Genomic DNA, 18,671 nt, shown 5'->3' on the forward strand with positions numbered 1-18,671 from the left:
AATCCAAGTATCTTTTTAACCCCAATGTTTTTCATTTAAACCCCTAAGGTTCAAGTTTAAACCACTTTTGCCTAAAAATGTTGAAACACAAGGCTAAATGGCTTCAAATTTTGAACCATAATTTATATAAAAAAAAAATTCCATTAAGCTCTAATTATAATTCAAGTCTATTTTAAACCACAATGTCTTAAATTTAAACCATTAAGCTTTAAATTCAAACCCCTAAGCTTTAAATTTAAACCACATGCCTAAATATTTAAACCGCAAGCCTTAAATGACTTAAACTATGAACCATTAATCTTAAATAGCAATTAAAATTTAATCCCCAAGGTTTAAGTTTTAATCCTTTAGGCTTAAATCATAATAATAATAATCTGATTAACAGTTTCACTCAAAGTTTAAATCCTTAGCCTTTAAATTTAAGTAAATAGGCTTAAATTTTAATCCAATTTTCATTAGTTGTCAAAAATTTAGAGCTCATGTTCTGATTGGCAATGAAAAAAAAAATTATATTTTATAGAAGTTACATGCTCTGTGCGCCGCGGCCCTAATAAAATAGTGCCGCGGCGCGCAGAGAAAACAAGATCCACCCTGTCTTTTTCCCTGGGCGCCGCGGCTCTGATGTTTCATAGTGTCTGTGTGCCGCGACGCATCCCCTAAGCTTTAAACCACAATATTTTAAATTTAAACCCCTAAGCATTAAATTTAAAACCCTAAGTTTTAAATGTAAACCACTTGTTTAAAATTTTAAACCACAATATAAATGGCATCAAATTTTGATCCCTAATGCCAAATGGCATCACAGATTTTGATCCACAAGGCTAATTGGCATCAAATTTAAACCAAAGTTTATAAATTTTAATCCATTAAGTTCTATTTATAATCCAAGTCTCTTAAAACCCCTAATTATTAAACTTAAACCGTTAATCTTTAAATTGAAGCCATTTGCTTAAGAATTTAAGCCACAAAACCAAATGGAATAAAATTTTGAACCCCTAGGCTAAATGACGTCAAATTTTCAACCACATACATAAATGACATAAAATTTTGAACCAAAATTTATGAATTTTTATCCATTCAGTTCTATTTATAATCCAAGTCTCTTTAAACCACAATATTTTAAAATTAAACCCCTAAGCATTAAATTTAAACCCCTAAGCTTTAAATTTAAACCACTTGCTTAAAATTTTAAACCACAATATAAATGGCATCAAATTTCGAACCACAATGCTAAATGGCATCACGAATTTTGATCCACAAGGCTAATTGGCATCAAATTTAAACCAAAATTTATAAATTTTAATCCAACTCATTATATGACCCACTTGCTTAAAATCCTTAGCTCTATTATAATTATATGTGTGTTGATCTAAAATATTGGTTTATGTTATAAAATTGTTTACTTGATCAAACTCATTTTATATTGTGTGAGCATTGTTAAGTTATTCTCTATAAAGAAAAAGATAGCCGCGGCTTGCTAAAATTGCAATTAGTTTGCTGTCGCTGGGCGCCGCGGCGCCAAATTAGAATAAAAGTTCTCCTTCGCTGGGAGCCGCGGCACTACATTTGCAATAATTTTCTTTGTCTGCGCGCCGCGGCGCAATAATAGAGTGCCGCGGCTCGACCCCGAGCCCTCTACTTTTTATATACTTTTCTAAATCTCATTTATTCATTATTTCAAAACATCATATTCCGTTTTAGGGTTCAATCATCTTTTCCGGGTTTACAACTTTTGTGTGCCATCTTGGAAGAAGATTTTCAAGTAAGTATATGTATTATAATTCTTATATTAAATCTTGTATCAAGAAGATTCTTTGTTTAGAAAAGATCTATGTTATGATGTTAGTTATTTTAGGGGTGTTTTGTTGTTAGTAGAGGAACTTTTATATTTGTTTAAATTGTTGTTTGTTTCTTAGTTTTTGTTGATTACTGCATTTTATGTTTAAGTTTTTGGGCATTGCATTGTTGGAAATCAAGTATTGAAGGTTGTTTTATTAGTGTGCCCACCAAGTGTTTGTGAAATTGACTCAATGATGTTCTATGACATAATTTCATTATTTTTGGTCTCGTAATTATTTTTGGCCTAGATAGAAAAGGTTTAAAATGCAACGTTGTGGCATAAGGAAACGAAAAGAGACAAACATGTATTGAATGAGAAGAAGACATTTGAGTTTTCTAGATTATTTAAACCAAAGAAAAAAAAAATTAAAAAAATTGTTTGATTGAATCGTATAAAGCAACATATATGATATGAGACTGTGAGTATTATTTGAGGTTGCTATAGAATCTCTTTCACTGATAAATTAAAAATATTTTACATGAATATATTGTTTAATCCAAAGAAAACATTGCTTCTTTGATTTCTAAGGTTCGAAGCATTGAAACTAATACAAAAACAAAAAAAATGTTCATATATTATAATGAATAATAATAGTCTTTTAGTGTAGAAGCTAAGAACCCATTTCCTGTATAAAGTTGCAATAGAGAAATTAAAAACATTAGTATTTCAAAGATCAATCATGATACATAAGAATTCGTAATATATGGTCAAATTTTCAAGAATCATTCTAGCAATCTACTTTCTTTACTTCCAAATTACATTTTATGATATTTTCTAAGCAGAAGATGATAACTGTAAATTATATGAAACATAATTATGTTTAGGAGAATTATATGTTGTGAGCTCATTGATTGCTTGTTGAATTATATGTATTGGAGAATTATATGTTCTGAGCATACGATCTGTCTTCACTTTATAATTACACATTAAAGCCCATTTCTTGCTTTTTTATGTCTTGGAGAATTATATGTTGTGAGCTTATTGCTTGCTTTTTTGATCACCCCTAATTTTTTTTAGGCAATTCAATATTATATATATATGAGTTATTATAAATATAAATATATGTCTATTTGATGATTATTCAATGTTTTGACATCATTGTTTTTGGTATTGTATTTTTTTAGGTAATTTTGAAGAAATATTTTTTGTGTCTTATCTTGTGCAAATGGCTCCTAAAAAGAAATCAAAGGTATCTACTGAAGCTTCTACTTCTAGGGATAAAAATCCAAAGTTTAACTCAGATAAGTTTGTTAGTGAAGAAGCTGAGAAGAGATTTGATAGTATGCGAGCAAAGAAAGTATTGGGTGAACGAGGCATGGAATTCGATTCTAGGCTAAAACATGATCCAATTTACAATAGTATTCTTGTTAATATTGAGCAGAGGGGTGGAAGACTTTAGTTCAAGTACCTTATGGAGGAATAAAACAATTGGTAATAGAATTTTATACTAATCTTCTGGACTGCCGCAAAAATAAATGTTTTGTTCGTGGAAAATGGGCGCCTTTCGATATTAATACTATAAATGGTATTTTCAAGTTGGTTACCTTAGATCCTGAGGAGGATGAGTATGTAAAATTTATAGAAGGACAAATTGATTTTGGTGCAGTGATAAATCGCTTGTGTAAACCAGGCTCTCAATGGGTTATGTCTAATGGGAAACCTCGACATTTGATGAAAGCAGATATGACAAAAGAAGCCACTGCTTGGACTTATTTTGTGTGTGCAAATCTTCTTCCATTTTCTCATGTATCCTCTATTACTGTTGAGCGTGTACTACTTATTTATGCTATTATGGAGGGGTACACAATTGACATTGGCAAAGTGATCAATAGTAGCCTCAAACGTTTTGGACGGGGAGGCACCACAGGAGGTTTGGGACATGCATCCACTGTTACAACGTTGTGTCAGAATGCTGACACTCCATCATGGACAGATGACCTCTTTGTTAGGGCTCTTCCTACTATTACTGCTGTTATGGTGAATGCATATGGTGAACAAACTGTTAAACGGTTAGCAAGAGCTAATTTAGCAGGTGCCATACCAGAGGAGAATGAGGAAGAAGAGATTGAACCTATGGCAGAGGATGCACATGTTCGTATCACTCCCCCTACAGATCCATATATGCAGTTCTTAGCTCAACAAAACTCTCATTTCATTCAACAAAATGATTTTATATATCAGCAAAATTCGCATTTGATGCAGTACTATGCCCAACGTAGTCAATATGATGCGGATCACACTACCAATATCAACTCTTTGCTTGGGCGCTGGGACCAAAATCAACAAGATCCTATCTTCTTTCAGCAGCCACCACTTTTCCCACCATTTGATTCCCAGCCACCATATCCTCAACATCCACCCAAGCCCCCATACTAGTTTGTATAAGCTCATTGATTTGTTTTATTTACTTTTTATAACTAATGTAGATCTCTCACTTTAGATGCCTAGGAGGGCAGAAGCTAATGTAATGACCTGAATTTAATATTTATGATATGAACAATTTATGCTTGTTCTTAAATATCCTTTTTAACTGTCTAGTAATGGCTGGTCCAAAATTCTCTTTCTATTTTTATCAGTTGCCAAGAAGATCAATTCCCAGAGACCCCTGAGATTTTTCCCATTCTCATGTTGTGTTATTATTTTATTTCTCTTGTTAGGCCAATTCATTTTCAAAACAGCTAAATTCTGCTCCAAGTTAGGTCTGATATGCTGGAGTATGTTGAAAAATGCCATGCCTGCAACCCCAGATTTCAAGTTTCCTAATACAAGTTAGCTGTTAGCATCCCAAAAGCTCAAGTGGTTGTGCCAGAAACTGAGTTATATATTTATGTTATGTAGATTTTATTCATCCTCTTGAATCTGCTTTCACTTCAGCTTTATATCAATTCAGAATAAAGGTTTCAAATCAATTTCAAAACAGAAAATTTATTCAAGCTTGATAATTACTAAAAAATGAAAGAAAGAAAGAAAAATAATTTGAAGTGAATTTGAACTGTTTTGTTATTTACCAGCATACAATACCATGCTTCGATTTTAGATTCAAAAAGGTAAAAAAGAAGTTAAACCCTAAAACCACAAACCAAATGGCATCAAATTTTGAACCACAAGGCTAAATGGTATATAATTTTCATTCATTAATCTCTTTTAATAATCCAAGTTTCTTTAAACCACAATGATTTAAGTTTAAACCAGTGAGCTTTAAATTTAAACCGCTAAGATTTAAATTTAAACCATAAACCAATTGGCATCAAATTTTGAACCACAAGGCTGAATGACATCACATTTAAATCACAATTTATAAATTTTTATCCATTAAGCTCTATTTATAATCCAAATCTCTTTAAACCACAACCTTTTAAATTTAAACCCCTAAACTTTAAATTTAAACCCCTAACTTTATATTTAAACCTATTGGTTAAAAATTTTGAACTACAAGGCTAAATGCAACAAATTTTGAATTACAAGGCTAAATGGAATCAAATTTTGAACCATAATTTATAAATTTTTATCCTTTAAGCTATATTTACAATCCAAGTCTCTGTAACAAAAATGTTTTAAATTTAAACCCCTAATTTTTAAATTTAAACCCCAAACCAAATGGCATCAAATTTTGAACCCCAAAGCTAAATGGCATCACATTTAAACCACAATTTGATAAATTTTTATCCATTAAGCCATAATTATAAATTAATTCCACTTAATCCACAATATTTTAAATTTAAACCACTAAGATTTAAATGTATACCACAAGGCTTAAAATTTAAACCACTTGCCTGAAAATTTAAACTACAAGACTTGGATAGCTTAAAACATGAGCCTAATGGTTTAAAATTTAGGCAACAATTTACAATTTTTTTATCCTTTTCAGCTTAGATTGTAAACCTTGTATCTTTAAACCCCTAGGTTTGAAATTTAAACAAAAGGCTTGAAATTAGAACTTCTTGCCTTAAAATTTAAACCCCTAATCTTAAATGGCATCCAAATTTAATTCTCAAAGTTTAAGTTATAATCATTTAGCCTTATATCATAAACATTGTCTTTTTAACCATTATGTTTAAACTTTAAACCAACACCGTCTAAATTTAAAATTCTACCCTTAAAATTTGAAACTTATTTTTTTCTTGGTTAAAAATTTAGACCCCAAGTTGTGATTGGCAAAAATTTTTGAACCTTAAGGCTAAATATCATCAAATTTTGATCCACAAAGCTAAATATAATCAATTTATGATCCATAATTTATGAATTTTTATCCATTCAGCTCTATTCATAATCAAAGCCTCTTTTACCCTCAATGTTATTAATTTTAAACCATTACGCTTTAAATTTAAACCCCTAAGGTTTAAATTTATACTGCTTGCCTAAATCTTTAAACCACAATCTAAAAGGCATCAAATTTTGATCCACAAGGCTGAATGGTATATAATTTTTATTCATTAACCTTTCTTAATAATCCAAGTTTCTTTAAACCACAATAGTTTAAGTTTAAACCAGTGAGCTTTAAATTTAAACTCCTAAGCTTTAAATTTAAACCATTTGCCTAGAAATTTAAACCATAAAGCAATTGGCATCAAATTTTAAACCACAAGGCAAAATGACACCAAATTTAAATCACAATTTATAAATTTTTATCCATTAAGCTCTATTTATAATCCAAGCCTCTTTAAACCACAACCTTTTAAATTTAAACACTAAACTTTAAATTTAAACCCCTATTTTTAGATTTAAACCAATTGCTTAAAAAATTTGAACCACAAGACTAAATGCATCAAATTTTGATTTACAAGGCTAAATAGTATCAATTTTTGAACCATTATTTATAAATTTTTATCCATTAATCTCTATTTATAATCCAAGTTTCTTTAAACCAAAATGTTTTAAATTTAAACCCCTAATTTTTAAATTTAAACGACTCTCGTAAAAATTTAAACCACAAACCAAATGGCATCAAATTTTGTATCCCAAGGCTAAATGGCATCACATTTAAACCACAATTTGATAATTTTTTATCCATCAAGCCTTAATTATAAATTAAGACCACTTAATCCACAATATTTTTAATTTAAACCACTAAGATTTAAATGTATACCACAAGGCTTAAAATTTAAACCACTTGCTTGAAAATTTAAACCACAAGACTTGGATAGCTTAAAACATGAGCCTAATGGTTTAAAATTTAGGCAACAATTTACAATTTTTTTATCCTTTTCAGCTTAGATTGTAAACCTTGTATCTTTAAACCCCTAGGTTTGAAATTTAAATCACGAGGCTTGAAATTTGAACCACTTGCCTTAAAATTTAAACCCCTAATCTTAAATGGCATCCAAATTTAATCCTCAAAGTTTAAGTTATAATCATTTAGGCTTATATCATAAACATTGTCTTTTTAACCATTATGCTTAAAATTTAAACCAACCCCCTTTAAATTTAAAACATACTGTTTTATTGGTTAAAAATTTAGACCCCAAGTTGTGATTGGCAAAAAAAAAAAAATTATATATTTTGTTATATGTGTTCACTGTGCACCGCGGCCCATATATTTTTGAGCCGCGGCGCACAGCTACATGAAAATGCTTTATTTTTATCCCACCGGCGCACCGCGGCTCTAGCCTTCCTTTTTATGCGCGCCGCGGCGCGATGATTAGATCAAAAACCCGCGGCACATTCTTCACATGCCCAAAGTGTGTTGTATTATAACCCCTTACGTATTTGTATTATTATTATATTTTCAGTGTTTTCACAAACCCAAGTTCAGTGTTTTCCCAAATCATTCTTAGCTCTAAACTCATTATCTTCTTCTCCATTTTCAACATTTCATTTATAGCTTTGGTTTGACCCTCCCTTTATGAGGACAACCATTCTTGTTTTGATCGTCCATATTCGAAGCTATTAGAGGATTTTTGAGCTAAAGTTGAGCTTCTAACAAGGTATTTTCAATGTTTTCTTGCAAATTTATTCTGTGTCTTTTTTTTGAATCTTAACTGAAAATTAAAATTTAACAATGTTAATAGATGCAAGTAACTGTAAAATATATTCTGTTTTTTTTCCGTTGTATATATATATATATGTATTCATTGTTTCACTTAACTTATCCTTGCATCCAATAATGATTATTTTAATGCTTTGATTTTAGTTCATTATCATGCATTGTATCTGTTTGACAAAATACTTCAACTGAAATTCAATTGTATATTATTAAGAATAATGATTTTATTACTCTTTTGTTGAATTGATTTTCATGCCTTGTAAGTGTTTGACAAAATGTCTTAACTAAATTGCAGTTTGTATAATCCTGAGAATATGTGATTTTGATTTAATATTATTATATTTATAGGACATTAAATTCCATGATTAAATGTATGAAAATGTCTTCAATATTATGTGTTTTGTTTGTTCTTTTTTTTTATATATATATATTTTAAAGCTGGAAGTGTTATTTTAATAACATGTTGTTTATATCTTTTGCTTGCTTTTTATGTAAGATATGGCAAAGAAAGCTCATATCAAGAAGAAGAATAGGAAATCAGGTTATTATCATAAAAAATTGAATGTTTTCAAGGTAATTTTACATTGTTTATATATGTTTCTTTTTTTGCTTTAAAAAATCAAAGAAGATAATGTTTTCGATTTAATTATTTGTTTTCTATTTTTTTTATTTTTATGTGCAAAATTTAAGTCCAAATAAGCTGATTTTTGCTAAGAATCAAATGAAAGTTAATTTTCAAGATCATCAACTCAATTTCCGTTGTATCGAGAATTCTCTAACTCATGCTCAATTTGAAAAGTTAAAGGATTCATGCTTGGGATTTCTCTTAGATATTAATAGTAACCTAAAACTTTGTTCCATGATTGTTCATTCTCTAATTCTTCATGAGGAGGGTAGCTCTAGTAGAAGAGACATCCGAATGAACTTTGGAGGGAAAAGAGCAAAGTTTGGAATTGAAGAATTTGCTCTAATAACTGGTCTAAATTGTTCCCAACTTCATACTGATGTTGATTATAGTGTTCAACCCAATAGATTAATAGAAAAGTACTTCTCTGGGAAATCATCAATCTCAAGAAATGACTTGAAAAACCTTCTCATGTCTTCAAAATTAGATGACGAAGATGCCGTTAAGATAGCTAAAGTACATATTGTGCAAAATATTTTAGAAAGTAAAAGAGGTGACAGGTTTGTTGATGATTTTGTTTTGAAATTGGTTGATGATGAACAAAAGTTTGAGAATTATCCATGGGGTCGTCGTTCGTTCAATGAAACTATTGGGAGTATTTCAAGTGTTTTGGATTTGCAAAAAAACAATTATGAGTTGTGCGGCTTCCCTGTGGCTTTCCAAGTGTGGGGTTATGAGGTTATTCCATCATTGGGATCTTTGTTTGGCGCTCGTGTAAGTTCAAAAATCCCTAGAATCTTAAATTGGAAGTCAACTAAAGTGAACAATCTCCGATCAATTTGGTCTAAAGTTTTCCAAAAATCAAAAGTACGTATTCATATATATATTTATATTTATAGTATTGTTCTTCAATTAATTTCAATTGTTGTACTGTTAACAATTTTGTTTTGTTCATTGATTTTCTTATTTTTATGTATATAGGTTGATTATGTTTGTTTGTCTCCATCTAGTGCGGAAAAAGAGTCATTACACCTTAATGGTATGTTTACTGACACAGTAATTCTTGAAAGAGGAATATACATGGATGCAAACAATCACCCCTCAATGATGAGTAACAAGACAAAAAGTAGCTCAATTGATGAAGAAATTATTTCAATGTTGAAGGTATATTTATATTATTTACTATTTTTTCATAATTTAATAATGTATGTTCTTTTTTTTTTCATTTTTGTTTAGGACTTGCGGTTTATATTTTAGTATATATATATATTTTTTTTTTTCTAATTTGTTCTATCACCTATGATTTTTTTCCTAGGAGCTCAAAGAGGAGATCATTGAAATAAAAAAAGATGTTGTTGAAATTAAAAGTGGGATTGGTCAGATTAATATATGCATGGCACAAATTGATGAGAGAACGAAAGATACAGATGCCATGAAGAAACAAATAGAAGATTATGAACAACTAATTAAGAAATTTGTGAAACAAAATGATTTAAAGAAATGCATACGTGAAGAAGGAGAACAAGTGAAAGAGAGAAGCAAAAAACGTTTGAAATATGTGCAAGATTCCAAAGTTTCAGAGAAAACTAGAAAGTTATCTGCTCAAGAGGATTTGCAAGCATGCATAAATGATTTGTTAAGTGGTGAAATTTTTCTAAGTAGTCCTGAATGTGTTCCTCAACCAAAGGTACAAATTTAAAATATTATCTATTTTTCAATAAAGTTTTGTGTTAATTTTCATTTAATTATCATGTTCTTAACTTTCATCTTTTATTATTTGTAGGAATGCATGAATTTTGCAAGCAACGCCCCTATTGAACAAAGAGAAAATTATAATAAGAGGAGCATACATGGCAAGCAACCACCAAATATTTCTAAAATTTTAGAGAAAATAAAAAAACCTTCTACATTGTTGAGATCAACTGGCGAGATTGTTCCTAGCAATCCAAAATGCATTCCTCCTTCTCTGTCAATTGTAAAAAGTGCCCCACAAGTATAAACTTTGAATTTGATGATACTTGCATAAACATGTATTAATTTTTTTTTTTTAATTGTAGTTGCTGATTTTTTTGATATGTAGGTTGTCAATGAAAAATTCTATCAAAAGGAAGAAAATATTGCAAAGAACTTTAGAGGAACAGAAGAACAAAAAGAAGTAAAAGAAGTGAAGCAAATGACAAGTGATCATGATGATTCAAGTGCAATCATGGCTTCCCCACCATCCATGACAACTATTGTGGAACCAAGTGAATTGCTTTGTTCTTCTGTGAACTCTACAGAAGCAACGAATACTTGTCATTTCTTAGGCAGATTTCCATTTGAGAGTGAATATGAAGTTATGCCTGTTCCAGAAGCAATTTCGTTCTTCTTGGAGTGGTACACTCATGGTATGAGTAAGAAAAGGTAAATGAATTGTCTTTGTGTTTTCTTTTCAATTTTTTTTTATTATTTTATATATATCTTTTTATAAATGTTTGTTGATTTTGTAGAAGTAAATCATCTCCATATGCTGCATTTCATGCCAAATTAAAATCACCTTTATCATTGGGAGGAATAGAAATTGACAACAAAAAGTGGTTCTTTGATTTGTGTGATGCAGAAGGTCTCATCAATAACGATGTAAGATTTTATACTATCTAGCATTTATTATTATATTGTGCATACTTTAGATTGTTTTCATTTTCAATTTTGTTATGTTATAATTGGATTATATATTTTATGTTTTTTTTATATATTTTTTTTGCAGCATATTGATATATCTTTTTACTATTTGCGAAAGAAGGCATTGTCTCATACTTGTTATCCTTCATTTCGGAAATGTACTACAACAAGTTGTGTTTTTGATCACTACATGAGCCTAATTAGTTGTGATGAAGCTCATTTAAGAAAGATGATTTCAGATGTAAAAAAAAATGATCAACATAAAAGGATAAAGCATCCATGTCCCAAAATGAAGGCTATTATTGATTTCATTATGGGAAAAATATTGAAATTTGGAAAGTCATGGTTTGAAGTTGACTTTGTTTTCATGCCATTTCTTATTCCACAAGGAAGGGGGATTTACTTAGATCATTGGAGCTTAGGTGTTTTACATATAGATAAAAAGATTATCTATATCTATGACTCATTTAATAGTCCCAATAACGAAGATGTTGAAACACACGTGAAGAAATATTGCAGAATTCTTCCATTCATTTTGGATTATTTGGGTTTCCATGAAAAATGTAAACATTATGCACCTATGTGCGAGGATTTTAGGTTCTCATGGGTTGAATCTCCTTTTCAGAATAACACGTGAGTTTGTTAAGATTCAATTAATTTGTATGCTGAGTTTTTCTTTTCTCCTCAATTTTTTCTGTTGAATTTTGTTTTTACCAATTTGCAGGTTTGATTGTGGTATTTACGTGATAAAAATGGCTGAGTTGTTAATGATGGGGATGTCTCCATTCAAAATTGGTCCAAACAATGTTGTTGATATGAGAAGGAAGATGGCCTTAGAATTTTGGGATCATGGGTACAAGAGGAAGCACGGTCATGAAACTCCAGCAGAGAACTTGTGTCATGTATGAACACAACAACAAAATATGATTCTCAATACTTTTTGTTTTAAGAATGTTTTTAATGCTCACTGACCCTTGAAATCAAGAGTTGTGGAACTCTGAGTTTTTGTGCTTGATATCATAAACTTACCATATGAGTTTAGCAATGAGAATTACTTCCCAAGTGGTACTAATCTTTAACATATGAGTTATAATTCAAGTCTCTTTAAACCACAATGTTTTAAATTTAAACTACTAAGTTTTATATATAAACCCCTAACCTTTAAATGTAAACCGTTTGTCTAAAAATTTAAATAGCAATTATTTTTCTTGAACAATAAACATTGTAAACTCCTAACCTTTAAATTTAAACCACTTTCCTATAATTTTAAACAATAATCTAAATGGCATCAAATTTTGAACCACAATGCTAAATGGCATCAAGTTTTGAAAAATAAAATATAAATTTTTATCTGTTAAGCTCTACTTATAAATCAAGTCTCTTTAAACCACAATGTTTTAAATTTTGAACCACAATGCTAAATGGATTCAAATTTTGATTCATAATTTATAAAGTTATATCCATTAAGATATATTTATAATCAAAGTATCTTTAAACCACAATGTTTTAAATTTAATCCAATAAGCTTTAACTTTAAACCCCTAAACTTTAAAATTAAACCTCTTATTTAAAACTTTAAACCCCAGACCATATGGCATCAAATTTTGACACATGGCTAAATGGAATCAAATTTTGAACCATAATTTATAAATTTTTATCCATTAAGCTATATCTATATTCCAAGTCTCTTTAAACCACTAAGCTTTAAATTTAAAACACTAAACTTTAAAATTAAACCTCTTTAATCGCGATTTTAAAAAATTTATCCATTAAGCTCTATTTATAATCCAAGTCTATTTAAACCACTAAGCTTTAATTTTAAACCGTTTTGCTTTAAAGTTAAACCACTTACCTAAGAATGTAAACCTCAAACCAATTGGCATCAAATATTGAACAACTAGGGTAAATGGTATCTAATTTTGATCTCAAAATTAAAAGTTTTATCCATTAAGCTATTTTTATAATCCAAGTGTCTTTAAACAACTAAGTTTTAAATTTAAACCGTTAAGCTTTAAATTTAAACCCCTTACCTAAGAATTTAAACCACTAAGCTTTAAATGTAAACCACAATGCAAATGGCTTCAAATTTTGAACCACATGGCTAAATGGAATTAAATTTTGAACCACAAGGCTAAATGGTATCAAATTTTTATCCATTAAGGTCTATTTATAATCCAACTCTATTTAACAAACTATGTTTTAAATTTAAACCCCTAAGCTTAAAATTTAAACCCCTATGTTTTAAATTTAAACCACTAAGGTTTAAATGTAAACCACTTGCCTACAACTTTAAACCACAATAAAAAAGGCATCAAATTTTGAACCACAACTCTAAATGGAATCAAATTTTGAACCACAATTTATAAATTTTGAACCCCTAAGCTAAATGACATCAAATTTTGAACCCCAAGGATATATATTATAATATTTTGATCCAAAATTTAAGTATTTTTATCCATTCAGCTCTATTTATAATCCAAGTCTCTTTTACCCTCAATGTTTTAAATTTAAACCACTTGCCTTAAACTTTAGGCTAAATGGTATCAATTTTTTATCTATTAAGCTCTTCTTATAATCAAACTCTATTTTTAACCAATTATTTTTAAATTTAAACCACTAAACTTTAATTTTAAAATCCAAACCTTTAAATTTAAACCTAATTTCTTTATTCGTCAAAAATTTTAGACCAGAAGTTGTTAGTGGCAAAAAAAAAATTATATATTTTATTTTTAGGTGTTACTTTGCGCCGCGGCCCATATTGAGTAGAGCCACGGCGCCCAGTGACAAATAATTGCTATTTTTTGTTTCATTCTGAGCGCCGCGGCTCTAATGTCTAAAGGTTCTGTGCGCCGCGGCGGGGAAAATGGCACTTGCCTAAAGGCTTTATAATCCAAGTATCTTTAAACAACAAAGTTTTAAACTTAAACTGTTAAGCTTTAAATTTAAACCACTTTCATAAAACTTTAAACCACAATGCAAATGGCTTCAAATTTTGATCCACATGGCTAAATTGAATCAAATTTTGAACCACAAGGCTAAATGATATCAAATTTTTATCCATTAAGCTCTATTTATAATCCAACTATATTTAACAAACTCTATTTTAAATTTAAACCCCTAAGCTTAAAATGTAAACCCCTATGTTTTAAAGTTAAACCACTAAGGTTTAAACTTAAACCACTTGCCTACAACTTTAAACCACAATAAAAAAGGCATCAATTTTTGAACCACAACTCTAAATGGAATCAAATTTTGAACCCCTAAGCTAAATGACATCAAATTTTGAACCCCAAGGATAAATATTATAAAATTTTGTTCTAAAATTTATGTATTTTTATCCATTCAGCTCTATTTATAATCCAAGTCTCTTTTACCCTCAATGTTTTAAATTTAAACCACTTGCCTTAAACTTTAAACCCCAAGCTAAATGGTATCAATTTTTATCTATTAAGCGCTTCTTATAATCAAACTCTATTTAACCAATTATTTTTAAATTTAAACCACTAAACTTTAATTTTAAAACCCAAACCTTTAAATTTAAACCTAATTTCTTTATTCGTCAAAAATTTTAGACCAGAAGTTGTTAGTGGCAAAAAAAAAAAAAAAAAAATTATATATTTTATTTTTAGGTGTTACTGTGCGCCGCGGCCCATATTGAGTAGAGCCGCGGCGCCCAGTGACAAATAATTGCTATTTTTTGTTTCATTCTGAGCGCCGCGGCTCTAATGTCTAAAGGTTCTGTGCGCCGCGGCGGGGAAATGGCACTTGCCTAAAGGCTTTATAATCCAAGTGTTTTTAAACAACAAAGTTTTAAATTTAAACTGTTAAGCTTTAAATTTAAACCACTTTCATAAAACATTAAACCACAATGCAAATGGCTTCAAATTTTGAACCACATGGCTAAATTGAATCAAACTTTGAACCCCAAGGCTAAATGGTATCAAATTTTTATCCATTAAGCTCTATTTATAATCCAACTCTATTTAACCAACTATGTTTTAAATTTAAACCCCTAAGCTTAAAATTTAAACCCCTATGTTTTAAATTTAAACACCTTGCCTAGAAATTTAAACCGCAAGCCTTAAATAAATAAGATTAACTGATAAATTTGTCATAATTTAAAGATGATAATCTATCATCTTTTATAACCTTTTTCTGTTAAATTCATCTCTCACTAATATCAATTCCTATTTTTCATAAATTAAATAGATAATAATATAATAAAAAACAAATGTACTTTAATAAATGTATAAACATTCTTATCCACAAGTCCACAACGCAACAAATATGTATAACATTGCATCTTTATAGTCTTTAGACTGCAACAGATAACAACAGTTCATGCTTTCATGCATAATGCACTGTACTCAAGGACAATAATCAATCTCAATGATCATGATATGTATGCAATTCAAAACTCAATGTTATCCTTATTTTAGAATTGGTTGGCTTTTACAATTCTTTCTATTATGCCCCAATATTCCGCAATTTCCACACTTGACTGTTCGAACATGCTTGGGAAATTCTCCTGTTGATGGAATTATTTTTTTCTTGGGACGTCCTTGTTTTACTTTGAATTTTGGAGCTTTCATGCTATCTCCTATAATTTCATCTGGGACACTCCAATCATCTTTATCTGGAAGAGGATTAATTGATCCTGCATATGTCTCTTTCAAAACAGAATTTTTATACCAATTTGAGCAAAATTTGTACTTGTCCAAGTACTTGCTTTCAATTGTTGCAATAGCATGTGCACATGGAATTCCCTCTAGTTGAAATTCATTACATGTGCACATATGTTGTTCCAAGTCGACAACAAACACTCGATCACCATATGTGACACTAGATTTCATTGCATCAATTGCATCTACCTGTGAAACAATACAATTATTAAGCAATAAATTTAAAATACAAACAAAAAGAAAATAAATGTAACTTTAATAACATACCTTCATTCGAAATGCCACATCAAGTTTGATCTCCATTTCATCATTTGCCCATTTTGTCACCTCAACAAATTGGTTAATTGCTACTTCTTTTCTTGTTGAAAACCATCTTTGAAGCATCTCTCTTATAGCTTCTATTAACGACGTTATAGGCAATTCTCTTGCATGCACAATTGCTGCATTTATAGATTCGGCAATGTTACTTGTAAGAATGTTATACCTCTTCGTTGGAAAGAATGGCCGAGCCCATTTTTCTGGTTTTGCTTCCAAAAGATAAGTGGTCATTTCAGGGCTAATTTTCTGTAATTCAGCCATGGCATTATAATATTCTTGAGCTGAGTACGCTCTTGAAGCAGTTTCAAATATGGCATGCACATGTAATCCCCTAAACTTAGTCCTTAGATTTTGCTTCAAATGATAAAGACAAACTCCATGATATACACCAGGATACACTTGTTCAACTGCATTTTTGATGCTTTTATGCCTGTCAGATACTATGCACAAGTTTTCTCGTTCTCCTATTGCTTCTTTTAGTCTTGTAAAGAACCATATCCATGCATTGTCATTTTCTGAATCCCCAATTCCAAAGGCGAGCGGAAAAATTTGATTGTTTCCATCTTTAACACAAGCTGCATACAATGTACCTCCACATTTCGTCTTTAAAAATGTTCCATCTACCACTATAACTGGTCTACATTGCTTCCATCCATGTAATGAAGCCCCAAAAGCAATAAACATGTATTTAAACCTGTAAAATTTAAATAAAAAAACAACCAATTCCTAGAGATGTAAGATATGGATTGTAATCAGTAAAGCCTTTAATATAGGAATGCAAATCATAAATATTATTCATACCTGTTTTCTTCATCATTACATACTCTTGTGATAGTTCCTGGGTTGGCCAACTGTAGCATATACAAATATGAAGGCAACAATGCATAACTTTCCTCATTTGACCCTCTAACATCATCAGCTGCAAGTGTTTTTGCTCTCCAAGCTTTATTGTATGTTACACCTACCCCATGTTCATCTCTCATGTCTCTTATTATTTGCCTTGGTCGATAGGTTGATCCTGGGTCACGAAACTTATCTTTGAAGTAACTACTGATGACTTTTGCACTTGCTTGTCTATTTTCAAAATTTCTGTGATTTAAGGAGCATGTGTGGTGTTTATGGTATTTGATAACTCGAAAGTAGTCTGATACTTTTGAGCTTCTTGCACGTACATACCAGCCACAATTCTCATCTATGCATTTTGCCCAAAATGCTTCTGAACATGATTTTTGAATTCTGTACTGAAAGTGTTTCTTGATGGCTATTTTTGCAAGTGTATGTTTTAGATCAGTCTTATTCTTGAAAACATAATTGAGTCTTATGTCTTCAATCTCCATATTCGGCAACACATGGAGAGGTGATTGAGCTTCTTGCCCATGTTCTGTAAATTTGTTGGATTCTTGTGTTGAGGCGCTCTTCATCTTGCTAGTGCTTGCAGTATTTGTATTGGGGTCTGTGAGAGTCAAACTTTGACTTGTTGCATTGCTTGCTAAAGCAGATGGAATGCTAGCTTCTCTTGGCAAAGAAATGGTTTGATTTCTCTGTTCTACTTCAACGATAACGATGAGAGGACATTTTTTCAACTCTTCCACAGTCTTGTTCAAGTTTAGATAAACTTGTAAATTCTCATCACTTTCTATCTTCATTCCTTTGCTTGTACCCATATTTGCATCAAAAATCAAGTTTGTTGAAATCAATCTTTCATTCAATCTGAGCTCTTTGTATATCTTGTTTACCAATTCCTCATACTTGATATCCTTTTCCACCATCAATATTTTCACTTCATGATCAATGTATTTGTTGTTTGCATTCCATCTTCCGTTAAAAACTACAAATAACATTATCTTATCCATTCCCTGCAATAAAAAATAACACAACCATGAGAGCTTATTGCTTTATCTTGGATAGAAATTAAAAAAAAAAAATCAATTCAATATTCTTTTTGCCTTAACTTCACTCATCTCAAGGCAAACACAATTTTTGCAAAACTAAGTGTCAATAATATTTGTGACTCAATAAGAAGAATCAAAGTAATGCAAAAGATGTTTTATCGTGAAGATGAAGATAATAATGTTATTTTACAACAAAATTTAAACCTCAAACATTCAATGGCTAAAAATTTAAACTAATACTTTCTTAATTTACAACATTGTTCTTAAAATTAGGATTCAATGTGCTGAACAACAAAGACATATTTTTTAGGATGCTGGAAATAAACTTAAAATATGAACAACTAAACTTAAATGGCATCAAAATTTAATCCACAAGGTTTAAGTTTTATTCATTTAGGCTTAAATTATAAACATACTCTATTTTAATCTATATAATGTAATGTATGAATCTAATATTAATTTTAAACCAAATGTCTTAAAACTTAAACCACTAATTATAAATCTAAACCACAAGGCTTAAATGACATCATATTTAAACTACAATTTATAAATTTTTATTCATTTAAGCTTAAATTATAAACCAACTATCTTTAAACCCCTAAGTTTGAAATTTAATCCACTAAGCTTTAAATTTAAACCACAATGCTTTAAATTTAAACCACTTGCTTTA

At 30.1% G+C, this 18,671-nt stretch overlaps 1 protein-coding gene across 1 annotated transcript; it reads right to left on the minus strand.

The window, feature by feature from the left end:
- Positions 1-15,368: 15,368 nt before the first annotated feature.
- Positions 15,369-17,962, minus strand: LOC133799331 (uncharacterized). Its single transcript, XM_062237351.1, has 4 exons — positions 16,911-17,962; positions 16,059-16,803; positions 15,681-15,980; positions 15,369-15,428 (listed from the first exon to the last, which is right to left on the minus strand). The coding sequence occupies exons 1-4, from the start codon at positions 17,960-17,962 to the stop codon at positions 15,369-15,371; spliced, it is 2,157 nt and encodes a 718-aa protein (XP_062093335.1).
- Positions 17,963-18,671: the final 709 nt, after the last annotated feature.

This window comes from Humulus lupulus, chromosome 9, assembly GCF_963169125.1.
Source record: "Humulus lupulus chromosome 9, drHumLupu1.1, whole genome shotgun sequence".
NCBI lineage: Eukaryota > Viridiplantae > Streptophyta > Magnoliopsida > Rosales > Cannabaceae > Humulus > Humulus lupulus.

Bases quoted from the DNA above. Each gene is read 5' to 3' on its own strand.
- LOC133799331 (XM_062237351.1), bottom strand. From the start codon at position 17,962: ATGGATAAGATAATGTTATTTGTAGTTTTTAACGGAAGATGGAATGCA. The intron at 15,981-16,058 runs GTATGTTATTAA...ATTGTTTCACAG, and splicing joins ATGTGGCATTTCGAATGAAG to GTAGATGCAATTGATGCAAT. The intron at 15,429-15,680 runs GTAAAACAAGGA...TATCTGTTGCAG, and splicing joins TGAAAGCTCCAAAATTCAAA to TCTAAAGACTATAAAGATGC.